The sequence below is a fragment of the Octopus bimaculoides genome, chromosome 4 (assembly GCF_001194135.2).
Source record: "Octopus bimaculoides isolate UCB-OBI-ISO-001 chromosome 4, ASM119413v2, whole genome shotgun sequence".
Lineage (NCBI taxonomy): Eukaryota > Metazoa > Mollusca > Cephalopoda > Octopoda > Octopodidae > Octopus > Octopus bimaculoides.
In genome coordinates, this window is record NC_068984.1 from 127,578,410 (window position 1) to 127,598,700 (window position 20,291).

The following is a 20,291-nucleotide window of genomic DNA, read 5'->3' on the forward strand; positions in this document are numbered from 1 at the left end:
GGGGGGAGGAAAGAAAAGATATATTCCCATTGCTTGTAATGTTACGAAGGGAGGTAAGTAGTTTCCTTGCCTTGAGTTATAGTGTATGAATGCAAAAGCAAAAAAAAAAAAAAACCCAATAGAAATAAATATTTGGGGAAAAAAAACTCCTTTAAGTAATGGCCAGTGACTAAAATGAGGTCAACCATATGCTTTACAAAATGTTTTTTGAAGTTGAGGGAGTGGTGGATTGAAAAAGGAGTAGACAAATTACCATGTTTAACCCTTTTGTTACCATATTTCTGTTGAAATAAACTACTTTTGCTTCAATTAATTTTGTCATTATTAAGCTACTGTTTGGAAAATAAATTAACATGGAATTTTGATGGAAGGGTTTTGATTTATATCAATTTAAGCATTAAATTTATTTTACATAGAACCAGGGATAGTCTTGGTTGGGTTGATATGTAAAGGATAAATATACTTTCAAATTTTGGCACAAGGCCAACAATTCTGGGAGAGGGGACTAATCGATTATATACATCAACCGCAGTGCTCAACTAGTACCTATTTTACTGACCCTGAGAAGATAAAGAGCTAAGTCAACCTTGGTTGAATTTGAACTCAGAACATAAAGACGGAAGAAATGCTGCTAAGTATTTTGCCTGACATGCTAACAATTCTACTGGCTTGCTGCCTTTGTAAAGGATTAATATAATCAAGATTTTAACCTTGTCCAATACCTGAGTGAAAAAAAAAAAAGTTACATGAATGTAAACTATTTTGTCTTCTCTATAATATTGGGGAGGTGGAAGGGAAAAATTTCAATAAAATATTTTTTTTTAGTTAAGTCCTGATATTTGTTAATTTGAGAAGAACTGCACTGTAAGGTTATAAAAGATTTGGTTCATTGCAGTTGTCTCAATATCTACCTTTGTAACTAGAAAATAATATTAATGATGTAAGATAATCTTTAAAATGATGGATAAATTGTTGGTTATAAATTTTGGCAAAAAGTCAGCAGGTTTGTGGGGAGGAGCTAAGTTGAATAAATCGCCCCGTGTTCAACTGGTACTTACTTTATTGATCCCTGAAAGGCTGAAAGGCAAAGTTGACCTTGGTGGAATTTGAACTCAGAACATAAAGATGTACAAAATGCCACTAAGCATTTAGCCCAGCATGCTAATGATTATTAGCTCGCCACCTTAATGATGGATAAGATATTGACAATAAAGATGAAAGAGCAAAGAGAGCGAGTTGAAGTTATTTCATTGAGCTAAAGCTGTCTTAGATAGTACCAGAGCTCTTATCAATGGGTCTCTGCTATATGACTTCTTATTGTTAATAAAAATTGGCGGCTTTAAATAAATTTACAAGTCAGAAATGTGTAATTAAGCCTTTAGCATTCAGATTACTCTGTCAAGTTTGATATTTATTTATTCACATTGTTTTGAATTAATCATGCATTATCATGTAACTGGAGGTTTTGATAGTGTGATAGTTCATTTTTAGAATGACATTCTAGAGTATGTGTAAGAGGCCAGATTGTGAGTTTGAATATGAAACAGCTGGATATGGCCAGTTTAAATGCTAAACAGTTAAAGCAATGAGAATGATAAAGATGATGAAGGTGACTAAGAACAGCAACTACAAAAAACATATCAAGAAATTTATTCATACAAATTTGTCTAGGTGATGAAGGAAAAAAAAAAAAAAAAAATTTTAAATGACAATTTTTTTTTTTATTGAAAGAAAAGAAGCCTGACTGTGATAGGAGCGATACATACTGCATTGCCTTGCAAAAACAGGGATGAGCAGAGCAAGCAGTGAAAGAAACTGTTCTGGTCATCAGGATTCCATGAAAACAAATTCTGAATTAAAATGTACATTGATAGAGGTTTTATTTTCTGCCTTTTTAAATTTCCTCAATAATTGTTTTGAGATCTTCTTTGGAAAACATTTGGAAGTTTTTCTCCCGCGTCACAGTTGCCATCTGTAATGAGAACCGCAGTTGTAGTCATTAAAACAGGATTACATTATCACAAGAATCATAAGGGCTTAACGATTAAGGAACATGAAAAGTCCTGCCACACACCATCATCATCTTTTTGCAACTCTTTTCATGCTGGCATGGGTTAGATGGTTTGACTGATATTGGTAAGATGGAGAGCAACACAAGGCACTGGTTGTCTGTTTTAGTTGGGTTCCTAATGTCAACCACTCTATATAGTGTACTGGGTGTCTTATGTGTGTTACTGGCACGGGTGCCTTTTACGTGTCACTAGCATGGGTGTCTTTCATGTGTCACTAGCACTGGCCATGACCATGATTTCACTTGTCATTGCCAGTTAAAATATCAACTAGATGACTTAAATGCTCAATACACTTGGTGTACAGTGACTGGTTATTGTTTAGCCATAGGACTGTACTGATTCAGCAGAACTATGATCAAAGTGTTCTAATTGTGTAATCACTACATCCTTTATTCAGACAGTGTATCTAGAATGACATTATGCAACATGTAATTTTATTTTGAAGACAACAGATTGTAATTTGAGGGAAATTTGGCTGTTATTTCCAGAAAATATATTGGTTAAAACCATAAGCAAGTAAATGGTTACATTGATGTTCTATTTCATAGACATGATTCAGTGATAGAGCACATGTGCTTGAACTAGGTTTTAATACTCAATCAAGAGATTTAAAAAGTGGTTGAAGTCAATCATTATTCACAAAATGGAAGTACCAGCCTTATGGTTCATGTAATCATTATCTCCTCTTTGGTATGAGAATTTCTGTTTGTTGCTAACAACATTTTGTTTCTCAGATTTAGTTTATTACAAATCAAAATCTGTTGTAGAACAAGTCTCTATGTGATTGCCCGACAAGCTAGAAATAATAACCATATTCTCCACCATATCAAACACTATCGTAAAAAAAGAGGGGTGGGGAATTGTTTAATGCTATCGACCATACATTTTCTCCATTCATCATCATGAAACATCCGTTTTCCATGTTGGCATGAGTTGGACGGTTTGACAGGAGCTGACCAGGCTCCATGTCTGTTTTGGCATGGTTTCTACAGCTGGATGCCCTTCCTAATGCCAGCCACTTCGTGTACTGGGTACTGTAAAAAGGCAAAACCTGTTGAAGAAGGGCTGGATAAATAGGTGCTTCACTGAACACATTTTAAGCTACTAAACAAATAAAAAAACACTAAGATCAACAGTTACAAAGATAACACTCACCTCGACATTAGTTGAGTCTAGTTTTTCTTCCATGACTTGCTGCAAAATCTTTAGAGCTTCTTTACGTGCGTTATCCAGACTCATTGACTAGACAGAAGAAAGACCAGATATCTCACCATCATCCACATTGCTGATTAACTCTTCAAAACAAATTTTAACGAGAACAGATAACACCGCCACAGCTAATATTGCCTCTACTCCTTCCTATATGACCACATCACCATTGTTTAACGCCTGCCTTCCATGCTGGCATGGGTTGGACGGTTTGACTGAGGGCTGGCAAACCAGCAGGCTGTACCAGGCTCCAATCTTATCTGGCAAGGTTTCTACAGTTGGATGCCCTTCCTAACGCTAACCACTCCGAGAGTGTAGTAGCTGCTTTTTACGTGCCACTGGTACGAGGGCCAGTCAGGCTTAACTGGCATCGACCATGCTTGAATGGTGCTTTTTATGTACCACTGGCATGGGAGCCAGTCAGGCAGCACTGGTAACGACTACGCTCTGCCTTTACTACTATAACTACTACTCCACCATCATCTCTATTGCTACTGCCACTACCACATAGCATCAACCTAAATAGACCATTACACACACACAATCAGTTTTTCTATCATTTTATATTTTCTTTTCCTTTGCTTTACAGTCATTGGACTGTGCCCAAGATGGTTTAGTCAACCAAATGATCTCAATATTTTTTTTTAAAGTCTGGTACTTATTGTATCAATCCTTTTTTGTTGAACCATACGTCAACAAAGCAACACTAGTCAAGCAGTGGTGAGGGACAAATACAACACAAGCAGAAGCACAAAGATAGATAGACAGACAGATACATAAACACACACACACACACATATATATATATATATATATATATTCTATTCTTTTACTTGTTTCAGTCATATGACTGTAGTCATGCTGGAGCACCGCCATAAAAGGTTTTAGCCAAAGAAATTGACCCCAAGACTTATTCTTTGTAAGCCTAGTACTTCTATCAGCTTCTTTTGCTGAACTGCTAAGTTACAGGGACACACACACACACATATATATATACACATACATGGTGGGCTTCTTTAAGTTTCCACCGACCAAATCTACTCACAAGACTTTGGTTGCCTGAGGGCTATAGTAGAACACACTTAGCCAAGGTGCTATGCAGTGGGACTGAATCCACACAGGTGGTTGGGAAGCAAGCTTCTTAACCACATGCACCAATGTCCCTCACCTGATCCCATCCACCACTATATTATGTATAAACTGACATACCGAATATAACATGATTGAAGTGTTCAAATCTTGTTGCAGTCAATAAATAGTGACCCCTACCTAAAACATTACCTGATTTGAGTTAGTTCAGTTGAGAAATAGATTTCTGTTCTATTTCAATAGTGTAGTAGTTAGCAATAGGAAATACATCTAGTGGTAAAAATAAAACTTAGTTCCAACAAAGAGCAAAATGCCCACATTTTATTTTTTATAAAACAAACAAAATATTATAACCCCCCCCCCCCAAACATTTATGGTAAAAGTGCATGTCAAATATTTGAACACATTAAAGAATACCTTATGATAGACATCCTGCAGTGCTTGTTGTGCTCCTTCTGACCCAGATCCTATAGCTTTAGCATCATATTGTATGAAAGTGCCTGATGGATCCATATGGAATCTATCCAAATATGAAAAAAAAAATTTATGATTCAATGCCACACATTAAGCTAAGACAATATTCTATGTTGTGTGTATATACATATAAATAATCATCTTCATTATTTAATGTCCATTTTGCATGCTGGTGTGGGTTGGGCAGTTTAACAGGAGCTGGCGAGCCAGAAGGCTGTACTAAGCTGTTTGCTCTGGCATGGTCTCTAAGGGTAGATGTTCTTCCTAATGTCAAACATTTAGCAGAGTGTACTGGGTGCTTTTTGCATGACACCAGGACCAGCATGGTCATCAAATAGCTTGCAAGACAAAGACCCCTCAACTAAGATTGGGAGTAGTATTAAGTGAGATGGCATTGTGCTGAGAAATGAGAGCTTAACATATGATAAAGGGATAAAAAGAGGTGTCTTGCTGTACATATCTGTATTACTGAGACTCTTTATGTAAGTGTGACAGCACAACATTACTAACTTTAATTTTACACAATATTTAAGCTATCATTGCAAACAAGTAAGACATAGTAACATATACTATGCTTTCATTAATTGTTTTTGGAGTCTATATAGTCCCCAGGAGAGATAGACTCTCTCTTGTCCCTCTCACCCATGACTTTGTGTAATGTTGAGAAAATGTGACAGCTGGAGAGAGAGTACTGCATTACCACTCACTCTTTTTCAGCTGAGTAGACAATGATGTGAAAGGAAGTACTTTGCTCAAGAATAACACTGTCTGGTTCAGAAATTGAAGTATTATGATCACTACCTAACCATTAAAATGCAGGATAGAAAGAAAGAAAAAAACAAAACAAAAAAAAAAACATAGTTCAGGTTAGCTTTCAGCAAACTATAATTATAAATAAATTATGATCATGTCATCATGCAGCCAGAGTATTATCTAAATTTTATGAAAAATTTAGGTAACACAATTTAGTATGAGAAACAGTTGTAAAAGTTTCTAGATGTTTACAGTTACTTACAATTGAGGACCTTTCTCATCGATACCAGCAAATAGCAATGCTACACCGAATGGACGGCTCTATAAAGAAAAATGTAGGTTTTTAATAAGTTATCTAGTCAAATAACTTTATATGATGAGTCCTTAGACACAATAATAAAGATTATATTATAAATTAGAATATAGTCCTACAAAATAATGGCAAAAATTATGAATTAAGACTTAACTCAAATGGATAGGCTATTAAATTAGGTATATAGCTAAGCATTTCATCACTCCCAACAAGCCGTAGTTAATATTCATTTTTATCAATTGTAGAGTGATTAAAAGAATGTTATTTTTTGGCCAAGTAAATTCCTAATTTAAATGGTTTCCAACCACGATTATTCTGTTCTTTTGTATATCAGGGACAACAATGTCAAATGTATCCTCCTTATTTTTAGGAAAATAAGGTACGATTTAAAAATGTGACAGCTATTTCTAGCACTACACAGAAGCTCTCTAATAGTTGTTACAAGTGCATTTGAACCCAGAATATTGAATGAAGAACACTGTACAATACTCAGCTTAATGATGTATCATTTCTGCCAATTATATCTTTTCAAGTGAAGGTATATATTTCAATTTTTGTCTCCAGTTCAAGCCCATGGGAGGTAACCCTGTGTATCACTACACTTCACTCTTTACGTCATCAGGCAGGCGGCGAAGTGGCAGAATCGTAAGTACGCCGAGCAAAATGCCTAGCGGCATTTCGTTCGTCTTCATGTTCATAGTTCAAATTCCGTCGAGGTCCTTTCATCCTTTGAAATAGATACTTTCAAATATTCGAAAGTCTTAAATGTAGTAGAAATTCCATAATGTAGACCATGGACACAAGAGGTGTGGTGATATCACAGGCAGACGAAAGGAGAAAACAGAAATCATATGCACAGGTGCAGTAAACCGTAAGACCTGTGTAATAGATGCTTTCAAATGCCTGGATGGCACCTTGGCGATTGAATTAGAAGTGGAGGTAGGAGTCCAAGAAGCAGAACAGCCAAAGTAAATACAGAGTCAAAAATTTTTGAGGAGCTATTATATCTACCTGCAACAAGGGCACTGTCTCTTCAAGAAATGGGTAGATTGTTTGATAATTATGTACATATTCCCCACTGGCTCTTCTATGTTGCACTTGGCCTGAACAGCCACCAGCACCCTTTGTACCCATCAAGATGAAGAGGCTCAATACTCATTACAGATTAATTACTTGGACATGAGTTAATGCCACTGCTGCCACCAAGTACATAGTGCAATACTGCATGGTAGTGAAATAGGTGTGTTGACTGTAGAGGATGTGTGAAGGCTTGAATGAAATGAGGTAAGTATTTTCTGTTGCATGTTAGGATGCATAAAGAATGGAGTACAAATGAGCTAAGAAAAATATAATGAATAAGATGAAAACAGGAAAAACAGTTGTAGTGACTGATCTCAGGATGCTGAACTTCATTAGAGAAATAACAAAAGACTGGGCTGCTGTGGTGAAGACTTGACCAACTCAGGCAAAGAGAAAAACTGAATAACATAACTATACAACAATCATGAGAAAATATCTAAATCTTCATATCATGCCCTACTGCTGTGAAAAAAAGACATATTGAAATAATATAATCTAAGATAGAAATTTAGTGAATAAAATACCAAAAAAAAAAAAAAAAATTAATTAATAGCCTGACTACTTTCAATCACAGGTCTGCTTGATTAGAGCTAAATTGGGGGTGAAACACCATCATCAATAAAAATGTATCAGTTCAAAATATCACAGTATAAAAAGTACTTTGGTAGTCACTGAAGTGAGAGAAAGAATGTTTTGCAATTCCTTGCTGAACAACTGGCCCCTGATGATTTGTTTATTGTGATCAAATGTTTGTGGGACATAAGCTTATTCCTTTATTCAAATCGACAATGTCTGTACAGGTACATGGTGCTCCATACACCAAATGTCAAAATGACTGCAGAGCAACATGAAATATAGTGTTTTGCTGAAGAACACAACTCACCAACCAGTCTGGGAACTGAACCCATCTTGCAGTTGTGAGTGCAACACCCTAACCATTAAACCATGTGCCCTCAATGAAAAGTATATAACCACATTATTATTACAATTTGGAGAAACAGAGAGAAGTACTTACCATAGCACCTGGATCTGCATCATCATCACCAAATGCCAATGCGAGATTACTAACAGCTTGTGTAACACTCTCAACACTCATCTTCTCATTATAAGTAAACCAATGGTTCTGAAAGACAACACAGTAAATATTTATAGACTAGATTAATCTGATGAAATGGTCAAGTCTTACTGAAATGATGACTCTGGAGGAATGGCAGTTTAGGATTTGCTGCTGCTGTTGTTTTAACATCCACTTTTCCATGCTTGCATGAGTTAGATAAGATTATGTTGAAATTCTGCTGGGACAGAATTTTCTACGCCCCAGCATACTCTTCCAGTCATCAGTCCTCACCTGATTCTAAGGGAGATGTGATAATCCAGTCTACTGAACAACAAACAGCTTGGACATGTTTACATGGAGAATTAGGAACAAATGGTGATATCACACAGATGAACCCTTTATTTACAAAGATCATACAACATATCAAGAAGCTGGACATTCTTTTATGGTGGACTGCAAGAAAGAATAACTTAATCATGAAGCTATTGTTTATAATGCAAGAAAACATGTGTAGATGAGGAAATACAGACCCACTCATGAACACACACAAATATACATGACATGCTTCTGGTTTCTGCCTACCAGATCTAATCACAAGGCTTAGGTCAGCCTGGGGTCAAAGAAGAAGACATTTGATTAAGGTGCCATACAGTGAGACTGCACCTAAAACCATATGCTCAGGAAGTGAACTGCTTAATAACACAGCCATGCCTGTACCATTATATATACACAGATACATTGTAAATTTGTAGAGAGCTTTTGATATTTTATGTTACAACAGAGTGACTGATCTTCTTGTACTGCTAATAGCTGATACAATGCAAAATAATTTAGTGGTCATGACCACATATATAGACTACACAATAAATTAAACCCAACCTGTCCTAGTCTGCAAGCCAAGCCAGTGCAGCTGTTGCATTTACAAATACTCATCTTAAAAATCATTCAAAAGAAAGTCATCTTCCAACTGATTAGCAAAGATTTACTTGCCAACATACTACAATCTTTAGCTCAGACATGCTGTCTCCACACCGTCTATTCAATCACTGCTGCAGCATCTGCACCTCTGAACCAGTTAGTTGAATACAGTTTTTACTCAAACCTACTTGACTCTCATTCTCTCATCAGTCATCAACACTGATGTGTTGTGTCAATCTCACTAACCATTCTTGACTAAACCATGCAAAAAGTATTGTATTTTCCAACTCACAAGTTGAGGTAGTATATAATGTAAACATTCAAACATTGTCACTATATTTCCAAATCTTGTGGCATTTCACATAGAATTTTTGGTCCTCCAAAGTTTCCTTAGTGAATAAATAAATCTACCTTTTTTAACTGTAAATTTTGGTCAGAAAAATTTGATTTGTATGTCCAAAAATATGGTAGTTAGAGTTGGTACATACACACACTTTTCCGTCCATATAAGCATTTTCTGTCACGATAGAAGACATTATATTTAAATTCAATATTCACCTGAGCTTCAACTCGTGCTCGGTCAATCATTGTTCGGGAATCTGCAACCAATCCACTCATAGCACAACCTGAAAGAAACAAGAGTTTGTTGGAACAGGTAGTCAACAGACCAGACTATCTTTATACAATGAATTAAACTAACACAATAAAGAATTCATTACAATTTACTTGCAAATTTATCTTTTATACTTACCTATATGTGAATCAATCTCGAGAACTTTCTCTATACTTGAAGCCACAATCAGAGGACAAGTAACCCTCTTTTCGACAGCCAACACAATACCATCGTTGGTTTGGATCCCTATAGCAGTAGAACCAAGCTATAAATACAAAATGATATCCAATGTAAATTCTAACAAAATCTTTCCCTACTTTTAATACTGATAAATGTTAAATAAATATAGGATTGTCAAGAACTTTTATTTGAAATTGTCTGTTAACCCTTTTACTGTGGAAAGCAGATATATTCAAAATTTCATCACTCTTAACTGTGGAAAGTAGTTTTATACACAAATTTATTTTTTGTTGAGGAATATCATATTTGAAACTACTTTCTGTTGAGACAGGTCAAGTTTTATCAAGCCAAAGACACTTGCAGAAAATACCAATTCTATGTTTTTCGTAGATATTTAACAACATTGATGGAATAATGATGAAATTAAACTTTGCAGTGAAAGAGTTAAAAGAGTAATAATAAATAGACAATGTTGGAAAGATGTCTTTTTCCAAAACACAACATATGTTAAATAGTTAAAAGAAAATAACAAAATATTTCAGGTAAGCTTGTTGGAAAATTAAATCAAATAAAAGGTAAGTCATACGAAAATGGGTCAAAAGCACTATCATATTATGAGTATTAAAAAGGTTAAATTCTGTGAAGATCTTATCATAACTAAATTTAACATCTCTTATACATATGCAATAGTCAAACTGGTTTCAAATTTTGGCACAAGGCCAGCAATTTCAGGGAGGAAGTAAGTTGATTAAAACGACCTCAGTGTTCAATTGGTACTTATTTTATCAACTAGAAAAGGATGAAAGGCAAAGTCAACCCCAGTGGCATTTGAACTCAGAATGTAATGTCAGAAGAAATGCTGCTAAGCATATTTTCTGGTGCAGTAACAATTCACATCATCATCGTTTAACGTCTGCTTTCCATGCTAGCATGGGTTGGACGATTTGACTGACGACTGGCGAACCAGATGGCTACACCAGGCTCCAATCTGATTTGGCAGAATTTCTACAGCTGGATGCCCTTCCTAACGCCAATACAGTCATATTACTATGCATATATTTAGTCATGTGATTAAGCTATTGTTTGTGACTAAATCTTAAACACCAACTATAACTACAATGTCTAATGTGTTCTTAAGATGAAGGCTGACCTGAACTGAAACAGGTTTCCTACAATAGTTAAATATGCTCCTTTAAGTGCTACTTCTCTCTCTTTGCCAGCTAATAATAAGTCAGAGGGACAGAACAAGTGTTTAATACTTACTTTAATAGCTTCAATAGCATATTCTACCTGGAACAACCTTCCTTCTGGCGAGAATGTATTAACACCACGGTCATATTCTGATCTGGTTAGAAACATTGTACCTGAACATAAACAGAAAGAAAACAAGTAGTCATTATCATACAAGGGACGTAACTCTGAACAAATGAGAAAAAAGAATTTTTCACTAAATTTCGAAACAATCACTGATTTAAACAAACTCTCACGGTATAAGTTCAGATATCCATTTATGAAATTATTATCTTAAAGCTGATTCCAGAAAATACATTTAATACAATGGAAACAATAACAGATGTTTCTAACATAGGCACAGATAACCTGAAATTTTGGGGGAGAATCCACAATCTCAGGGCTTGACAGTATATTATTAATCCTAGTGGGAGGAAAGATAAAGTTAACCTTAGCAGGATTTGAAATAAGAACATAAAGAACTAGAACAAATAGAAGGCATTCTTATGATGCTTTAACGATTTTGCCAATCCATCCTCCTAATTGGAAGGACTAACAATCCTTTCTGCTATAGGTACAAGGCCTGAAATTTTGAGGGAATTGGCTAGTTGATAACATTGACACCCCCTTGCTCAACTGGTGCCTATTTCATAGACCTCCTAAGAATGGAAAGCAACAGTCGACCTCAGCAGAATTTGAACTCAGAATGTAAAGATGGATGAAATGCTGCTAAGCATTTTGTATGGCATTCTAATAATTCTGCCAGTTAGCTCCTATACTGGAAGCACCAATGATGCTTATATGTTGATACTTGATATTTTGTGGAAACTGAGGCAAAAGACAGAAGGTTAAGTATCAACAGGTTATAGCTTACCCCACAAGGACTCTTTCTATGATCACATTACTCATGTATTCTTGTTTTTTAAGATAGTAGGGTGCAATTAAAAAAAAACGATTTAGTTGCTATTTCTTGTCAATTGAGAGTAATGTAGATAACCTCACTAGATTGGGGTTGGTGAATAGAAATTGTTGGCTTGGAGTTTGTAGTAGAGGTAGGTCAGATTGGATAAAAAAAGTTAGGTTGCTATACATATCAGCCATTACCAATAAACTTTATAAAAGAAAACTCAGGCCACAGTTTCTTTTGGGTTAATGAGGGATCTTCTATATGGTTGCTTGACCTTCTCAAAATACCAGCCAAATATTCCTCAAAATCAAAGGACATATTAACATTAGAAGGACCAGATTTTTCACCTGAATGCATCAATTGAGGCAAAGATGCTTTTCAATTTGAAAGGAAAAAAGAAAAGGAGAGGTAGGAAACCATTATTAAATGTATAAATCTACTGAATTTTATGACTTCATATGGTTTATTTTTTTGGCAGGTGGTGCAAACAACCTATAATATATAGTATATATCGATATCATAAAACTATGAAAAATGAAACACCATGATGTCAACATCTACAATAATTTTTGAATTGTGTGCAATTAACATTTCTAGTGTTAAACAATGTAGTATCCTAGTTAGATGATATTCTCCTCAAAATGTGTGGCTTTGTATCACATTTGTTTTGAGAGAATACAAATGATTAATTTAACTGAGTACTTGACTGGTACCTTATTTCATCAGTGGTCTTTGTGAACAAGCAATATACTCTACAATTCAGGTAAATAATATCACCTGAAGGTTGCAGGTTCAATCCCCACTAACGGTAGCATTATGAAAACAGCAGGATGACACTCAGGAATCACGACTTTGCTGAAAATCTTGCCTGAGAAATTCTTTCTCTATTAATATTTGTCCTGCAGTCTGCTTACATCATAGTGAGTATCCACTTACTATCATTGGTCCTGAAGGATGTTAGGTAAAAATCAACTTCAGAATGTCCAGATGAGAGACTACTACAAACCCATTCAATATAAATGGACATAATCAGAGACTAACTTTGTCCCATGTCTTCCTGGGTCCCATTTTCCACAGGTTCTGAGAACATTTAGCAATTCTTTATACAGTTATCTTCATCCTATACATCACATGACTATACAAGCATTGTTTTCTCTCTTGCACACCCAATTCCTCTAATGCCCAATTCTTTTATATTTGCACTTTGTTGTACACGAACACTGACATTTGCACATCCATTTCTTTCTAGTCTTTGCATGTGTTCTGTATGCATGACACACATCACATTATCATGTAACACAGTTGTTCATACAAAGCAAATATCTTGAAACAACCACTCTAGGTTGTTAATGCTCTTTGTTTAAGACCCTAATTTCTGTGATGGAGCTGAAACATACCACCAATATTCTCATACCAAATAGCAAAACCTAGACTTGTGGTGGGACGCTTAAGTTTTAGTTAGCAGGAAAGAAGACCATGCTCATTATGCAGAAAGAGTAGACAGGACTTCTATATGGTATAGCCATTGTAAACAATGGATGCACAAGAAATGCAGCAGGATCACAGGCAAATTGACAAAGAATCTTATATGAAGTAGATGTACAAGAGTAACTGCAGCACGAGCACCCATAAAATCAATGAAACCGTTCAAGTGTTTTGAGGACTCTTTAGACGTAGTGGATACCTTCTCTTAAATAGGTGACCAAATTAACAGTGAAGGAGGGTGTTCTAAAAGCATAGTAGCCAGAGTAGGAAAAAGGGGGGGAAATGTTTGGGAAGCTATTTCCAGTGTCTGAAATAAATGGATTTTTTTTTTTACATCAAGTGCAGATTACAAGATTCTTGTGTACGAATTGTGATGTTTCAAAATATGGGCACTGAATATGGAAGATGTACGAAGGCTAAAAAAAAAAGAGAGGCAAGCATGCCTTAATGGATATATAATGTTAGTCTGTGCACAAACGATGGAGCACAAATGAGCTGAGACTAAAACTTGGTAAAAGAGATGCTGTATGCAAAATATAAGACTGAGCTGTATCTACATGTGATGTAAACAGAGGATGATTGCTAGGTCAGGAAGTGTCAAAACAATCCAAATAGGAAGAACCTAAGGAAGAGGAACACGAAGGAAAAAAAATGGGAAGAGGCGGTGAAAGCTGATTACATCCATTACGACAGGTAGAGAAAGATTATGCTTTAGAAGTCCCGTCCAACCTATAGAACTATGAAAAGAATGGATGTAAGAAGATGATGATGATGATGAATATAAGTGCAGTCATAAATGAAACAATTTGAAATCGCTCTGAATGAGTGAGAAACAAACTCTTGAAATTCGACTAATTGAAAAACTTCTGTATACTAATTTAGATCTGTATTTATATCATACCTCGTTGAAATTAGTTATTTTATAAGTTTTACAGTGTCTTAAAAAAATAAAATATGTTTAAAAAAATGCTAAGCACGAGTTTGCAGAAATCGCTGACTGTACAAGTGAAGAAATGAAGTTGCTGTTTCGCCTCCGAATCAAACTTGATCGAACAGGCCCATGATGAAAGGTCTTTCAGGCGTAATAAATCCATCATTTTTCGAGTATGTGAAACTAGATGCTTTATTTCAGACGATAGGTCGTGATTTGAGGAAGACTTGGCTGATATTTCTAGCAGGTCGAGCAACTACTTAGAGGCTCGCTGGCTCGTATAATATTCTGAGTTAAGATTTGGCCCTTCAACGCAAATGATGACTATTACAAATTAGTTTCAGTTGTACACTAAATTTATTGTTCAATACATCAAAGTATCGCGTATTTTAAATTCAATGAAATCATATCTTCTGAAGATGTGACATAATTTCCCTCATACATCAATGTCCATATCACAAAAGACTCGATACAAGCTGCTGATCCAAACATATATCAAATGATTTCCAAGTGAATTTCAAATGTTATTATTTTCATGCAGTTAAGGTCATTAAGAAATAAATATATAGTTACAATGTCCATGTACAGCAGGAGCCGTTTTTGTTTTTGCGATCATTTAGGGGGCGAAGCCTTTTTAATAAACAATAAGGGGCTGATTATTCGTTTTAAACACAAAGGGACTCGTTAATGTTAATAGAATTGTGAGTGATTTTAATAAGAAGCTTCCACAGTATTTGGACACAATCAAACTTGTCGATATTACACTACATATATTTTAGTAGAATACATTAGACAGAACCCCCCCCCCCCAACATTTAGTGAACATGTAACAATGGAAATAAGAGATAAACTATGAGAGAGAACGGTTTTGAAGGTGGTAGAATGTATAATAAAGTTAGAAATAAATATTGTAGACATTGGAAGCACCAGCATGGTTTCTGCTGTACTTTTAACATAGTAACCATTTGATTTTAGGACATGATTTGACTTTAAATGTTCTTATATAGAAAGAAGAAAAATCCGAAGTTCTTTGTTGACAATCAGTCAACTAGAAAACAGTAAATATATGAAATAATTTACTCACCGGGATGAACACCACAACTGGACAATTGAAAAATGAGGGAGATGACACAGCACACCGGAAACAGTAACTAGGGTCGCAGTGAATTCTATCGTTATTTCATTATAGTTTCACATTGACAATATATCTTAATAGATAATTTGTTCTTTTTATATGCGTCATTTTAACGTTGTAATAAATACTTAGATAATTTTTTATCACCGTTGTTTTTTTATGATTACGAGTGAAATTCTGTGCTGCTTAGCTGTAACAACTCATCTTCAGTTGATTGAATGAACTAGAGTAAACAAGATGGAGAACTTGCCGAAAATTCCCAGCCCAAACCAGGTGAGGAAATCATTATATTTAAGCACATTATAAATGAAATGTCAATTTTTAGGATAATATTTGAAAAAAAAGTAGACACGGCAATTTTTATCTCGAAGTTAGATGTTGTGTTATTTAGTTGCTAAATTATTTTTCTTTACTATTGGTTTCATATTACTAACAAGCCAACACACACACACACACACACAATCTCTCTCGCTCTCTCTCTGTCTCTCTCTCAAGGTGTTATACACTGTCCTCTTTATCTCTTTATTCTAAGTTAGTTTTGATGATATGTTAAAGCAGTTCACTTATTGAATCATAAAATACAACTGTCTTAGTTGGAACTATGACATGTCTCATTCTTGATCTCGTATTATTATATATTCCACTTCTGATCTTTTCCCCCATTACATCTAATTTACAACTGATTTTACCAATAGAACATATTTTCTGAGACATTATCAAACGTCTATCTTAATTATTAATATAATTAAAAAAATATCGCTAATTTATTTCACTCTATATGGGCCTTGGGCGATTAAACGATTTGATCGGACAAAACGCTTGATAATCATTTCATTGCTGCCAACCTTTCAAATTATACATTCACATTCTTTTCTTTTATTTGACTGTTACATTTCCTTATATTTTGGGTAGTCTGTTTCTTTTAAATCAAACCTAATGTATTGCACATAATATATTCCTGCCTCCTAAATTCACCCTCCCCTCAACTTGGTCTACACCAGTTTTCATATAGTAGCAGAATGCTACGACCACTGTGCTGCCACTTCGACTCCTGCTCAGTACCACCAGCCTACTATATATTTACTATTTTAATAACAGCAATTTCTTAAATAATACAATTCTCTATACACAAGGAAGAAGCGTGAAAACTGACTAGTTGCTTGCTTTCTCCCTATCAGTGTTGATTGGTTACCTGTTCGTGTAGTGTTGCTGCTCGATGCCAATGCAATGACAGTTGTAAATAGTGAAGCTAGATAATTTTATGTCTAACCATTATACGTACTAAGAATTGTACTATTGAGTGAGTGTCAATCTGAAAACAACCTCTTGTTTTCATCAGTTTATTCTTAACTTATCCAAAATAGATTTACAACTATTATATATTGTTACTGTGCTTTGTCTCTCTCTCTCCGTCTCGCTTTTCTTTATAGTTAAAAACACTAAAACAAAATATATTGAATTATTTTGACTTGTAATCTACGAGTTAGATATTAACACATACATATTTTCCCAGTCACTACTCGCTTACACAAACATAGAATGTGTATAAATACATATATACGTGTGTATGTGTGTGAGGGAGGGAGAGAGAGGAGTCGATAAAGAACAAGCAGGTGATCAATAATAATAATCTATTCATTGATGAGTAACACAAATCACGATAATAATAGATTATAACGGATTTATTCGTTAACATTTTTTCTCGGATCGATTTACTTTGTTCTAGATTTTAAAACCTTCATCTAATTTACATGAAATCATCTTTGTTCATTAACCCTGTCATGTGAGATACATCCTTGCTCGCTCTCCTGATAGATATATCGGATACGAGTACCCACGCTTGGTCATTACTGTTGATAAGAGAGATACATATACCCAGTCTTACATGGCATTGATATATATATGTGATAGACATATTCATTCCTGCACACATACCTATTATAATCGAGACACGTATACTAACGTCCTGCTTTCAACGTCAATTATGCCTGCCACTCTATAAATTCTACCCTAATATCTATCACTTCACACATGACCACACTTCAGACAACGTTTTATATATTATTTATTACCATCACAATTGTAAAAACTGACCACAAGCGTTGACAGTTTCACCAACCGTAACTGCTACCTTTTCTTTTTCTCATCTTATTAGTAAAATGATAATTACATATTTGGAATGTCTACAGTTTTCGGGAGGATAATGCTTCTTATTTATAGTTTATGATTGCTTTTTCTTGGTTCTTGAACATCGAAGAGAGAGATACCTGTCATTTAAGATGTTCAAATACACACAATTTTTTAGTCGTCATTATGACTTTGTGTTTGAGACTTGAGAAGACTCATTAATTACGTAGCTTTCATCTTTTTTGGGCGATTTTTCTGTTTTTCTAAACCTCTCCACCACCTACCACCACTATCGATTTTCAAATATACTAGATGTGTAGGCGTATTTTCCGATCTAGTCGACCGACTCCTGTACCGCCACTACCACGTCCTCCTTACTACGTAGGGCCACTGCTACTACCCTCGAGCTCCTTCTTTACTGACTACTGTAAGTGTACATTCTATTCCTTTTAAATTTGGGACCACTTACTCAAACGATGACTCCTGTCCCGATTGTTCCCGACCACTGAAAAAAACTTAATAAAAAATCCCAAACACACACTTCTGTTTATCTCTGTTATTCGCGGTTTGAGAAATACTATTACTATTATTATTATTATTATTATTATCGTCATCATCATCATCTTCATCGTCATCATCATCAGTGTCGTTCGTTTCTGTAATTACTGATTAGCAAATTACTTCACGATTCTCCTTGTTGTTGCTGCCTCCTCCTTTGCTCCCGCCTTGCATAATCAAGGTGATCCATTTTCTTTCCGTCAATCTCTTTAGATTCAGAAACCAATTTCATTGATCTGTGTTCTCTGGTATGACTGTTTCTCAATCGGGCGGTTTTATTTTAAATTACGCTAGTCTTCTGGCTGATATTTCTAGGTTACATATAGCATTATGCAGGGGGATATTTTTAAGAAGCTGACACATTTTATAATTCCATCACTTTGGATTTATTATCTAAAGATGTGTACACACGTCTCTTCCATCTTACCTCGGACACTGCCCAACTTGTTGATTCATTCCATTATCAGGATAAATAATCGTTTATTACCTTCTGTGATATGGGGTGGATTGATCTTTTATTTTTCGTTGGCACCATATTTCATGTTTCTGGTTATCTTTGAAAACATTTATGAAAGTAAAAGATGATATAATGAAAAAAAAAAGTTAAGAGAAATAGCAATCGTATATCTTATGTCCATATATATGTGTATTTGGTACATTATCATCATTATATAAATATATATGTGTGATATATTATCATCACTAATTATGTATATGTATATGTATCTGCCTTCTAGGCTTTCTTCTCCATTTAATAAATATTCTCATTTAAATTCAATAATATATTTTTGTATAATCTTTTTGCACTCATGCTGAACAGTTGCAAGAATTCTTCATTCAGTTTCAGGAATCCATTACAACAGTCACAGGCCAAGGCTGGTTCCTTGTCTCTGTCCTCTCAGTGGAATGGATTAATGTGTGGGTTGTAAATTATTCAGTATTATTGATACCGGGGATATTTTTGACCAGCTAAAAAAGAATTGTTGTTACTTACTGTGAAAGACTTACCATAATTGTTTCAACATATTTATATAATTTTTTTTCCTTTATTTGGAAAAGGTTAATCCTCTTTATCTGATTTATATCTGCAATTTAGGTTAATTAACTGTTAAACTTTGGCCTTTTAAAGAATTTAATAAAATCAATTATTGACTACATTACAAAGGCCTTTTTATGTTAGGCATTGGTTGAAAGTAGCAGAGACTTGATTTTCATTCTTTGTATGAGATGTCAATTGATGAGTTAACCACACATTAAGTGTTTTTGATTCATTTTGTGGAATATTCTGTTATTTCTACACTGGTGACCTACACTGCAGATTGCTTCACTTCAGTGATGCCTAGCAATATATTCAACTGAAAATGGATTTGAATGTCATCAAAGTGACCCCTAAAAGTTGTGTCTTAATTGCAACTGTGTATAGGATACTAATTAATAAAATGGAATGGCACACTTGGTTTATGTTGAAGAATTGGGAAGGTGCTAATATTTCAAGACATTTCTATTTGCTAATAAAAGCAAAAACAAAATAACTAAGATTGTCAATATTTTCAAAAAATTTCATGCAGAAAGAGAAAGTTAATTGGTTATGTAATGCTATATTGTGCTTTGGATATCATTATATTTCTTTCCATTCTATTATTGAATAATGTTTTGCATTATTAAATGTCATTCTATGGCGACAAGCTGGCAGAATCATGAGTGTGTCAGACAAAATGCTTTAATGGCATTACTTCCGGATTTTTATATCTGAGTTCAAATTCCATTGAGGCCAGTTTTGCCTTTCATCCTTTTGGGGATGATAACATATGTACCAGTTAAGCATTGGAACAATGCAACCAGCTAGCTCTCTTCCCACTAAATAGCTGGCCTTGTGCCTATGGTTGAAAGTATTACTAAATGTCACTCTGAACTAGGAAGAAAACTAGTTATCCATTCAAGCTGATTAGGTCAAGTAGATGTATGTACATTACCTAGGGCTAATCTAGTAAGATTTCAATTGACCTGTGGTTATAATCTATCAATTAAACATAATCACGGTGCATCAGTAATAGTATTTGGCTAATTAAATAATTTGTCTGTCCATATGTTTTATTTTGCTAAAGAGTTATATAACTAGCAGCTATATATATATATATATATATATATATATATATATAT

General features: G+C 34.8%; 2 protein-coding genes across 2 annotated transcripts in view; one reads left to right on the forward strand and one right to left on the reverse strand.

Annotated features, from left to right (window-relative positions):
- Positions 1–1,634: 1,634 nt before the first annotated feature.
- On the reverse strand, positions 1,635–15,512 carry LOC106867541 (proteasome subunit alpha type-5). The gene is made up of 9 exons (XM_014912441.2): positions 15,396–15,512; positions 11,022–11,122; positions 9,717–9,843; positions 9,524–9,591; positions 8,006–8,113; positions 5,860–5,918; positions 4,788–4,890; positions 3,228–3,314; positions 1,635–1,972 (listed from the first exon to the last, which is right to left on the reverse strand). Exons 2-9 carry the CDS (start codon positions 11,115–11,117, stop codon positions 1,895–1,897), a joined length of 726 nt encoding a protein of 241 aa, XP_014767927.1. The 5' UTR covers positions 11,118–11,122; positions 15,396–15,512; the 3' UTR covers positions 1,635–1,894.
- A 63-nt stretch (positions 15,513–15,575) lies between these two features.
- LOC106867540 (synaptophysin) overlaps positions 15,576–20,291 on the forward strand; it is a 188,157-nt gene continuing 183,441 nt past the window's right edge. The window contains exon 1 of the mRNA XM_014912438.2: positions 15,576–15,719. Coding sequence (XP_014767924.1) covers positions 15,684–15,719 — 36 coding nt within the window. The 5' untranslated portion in view covers positions 15,576–15,683. The remainder of the gene's footprint in view (positions 15,720–20,291) is intronic.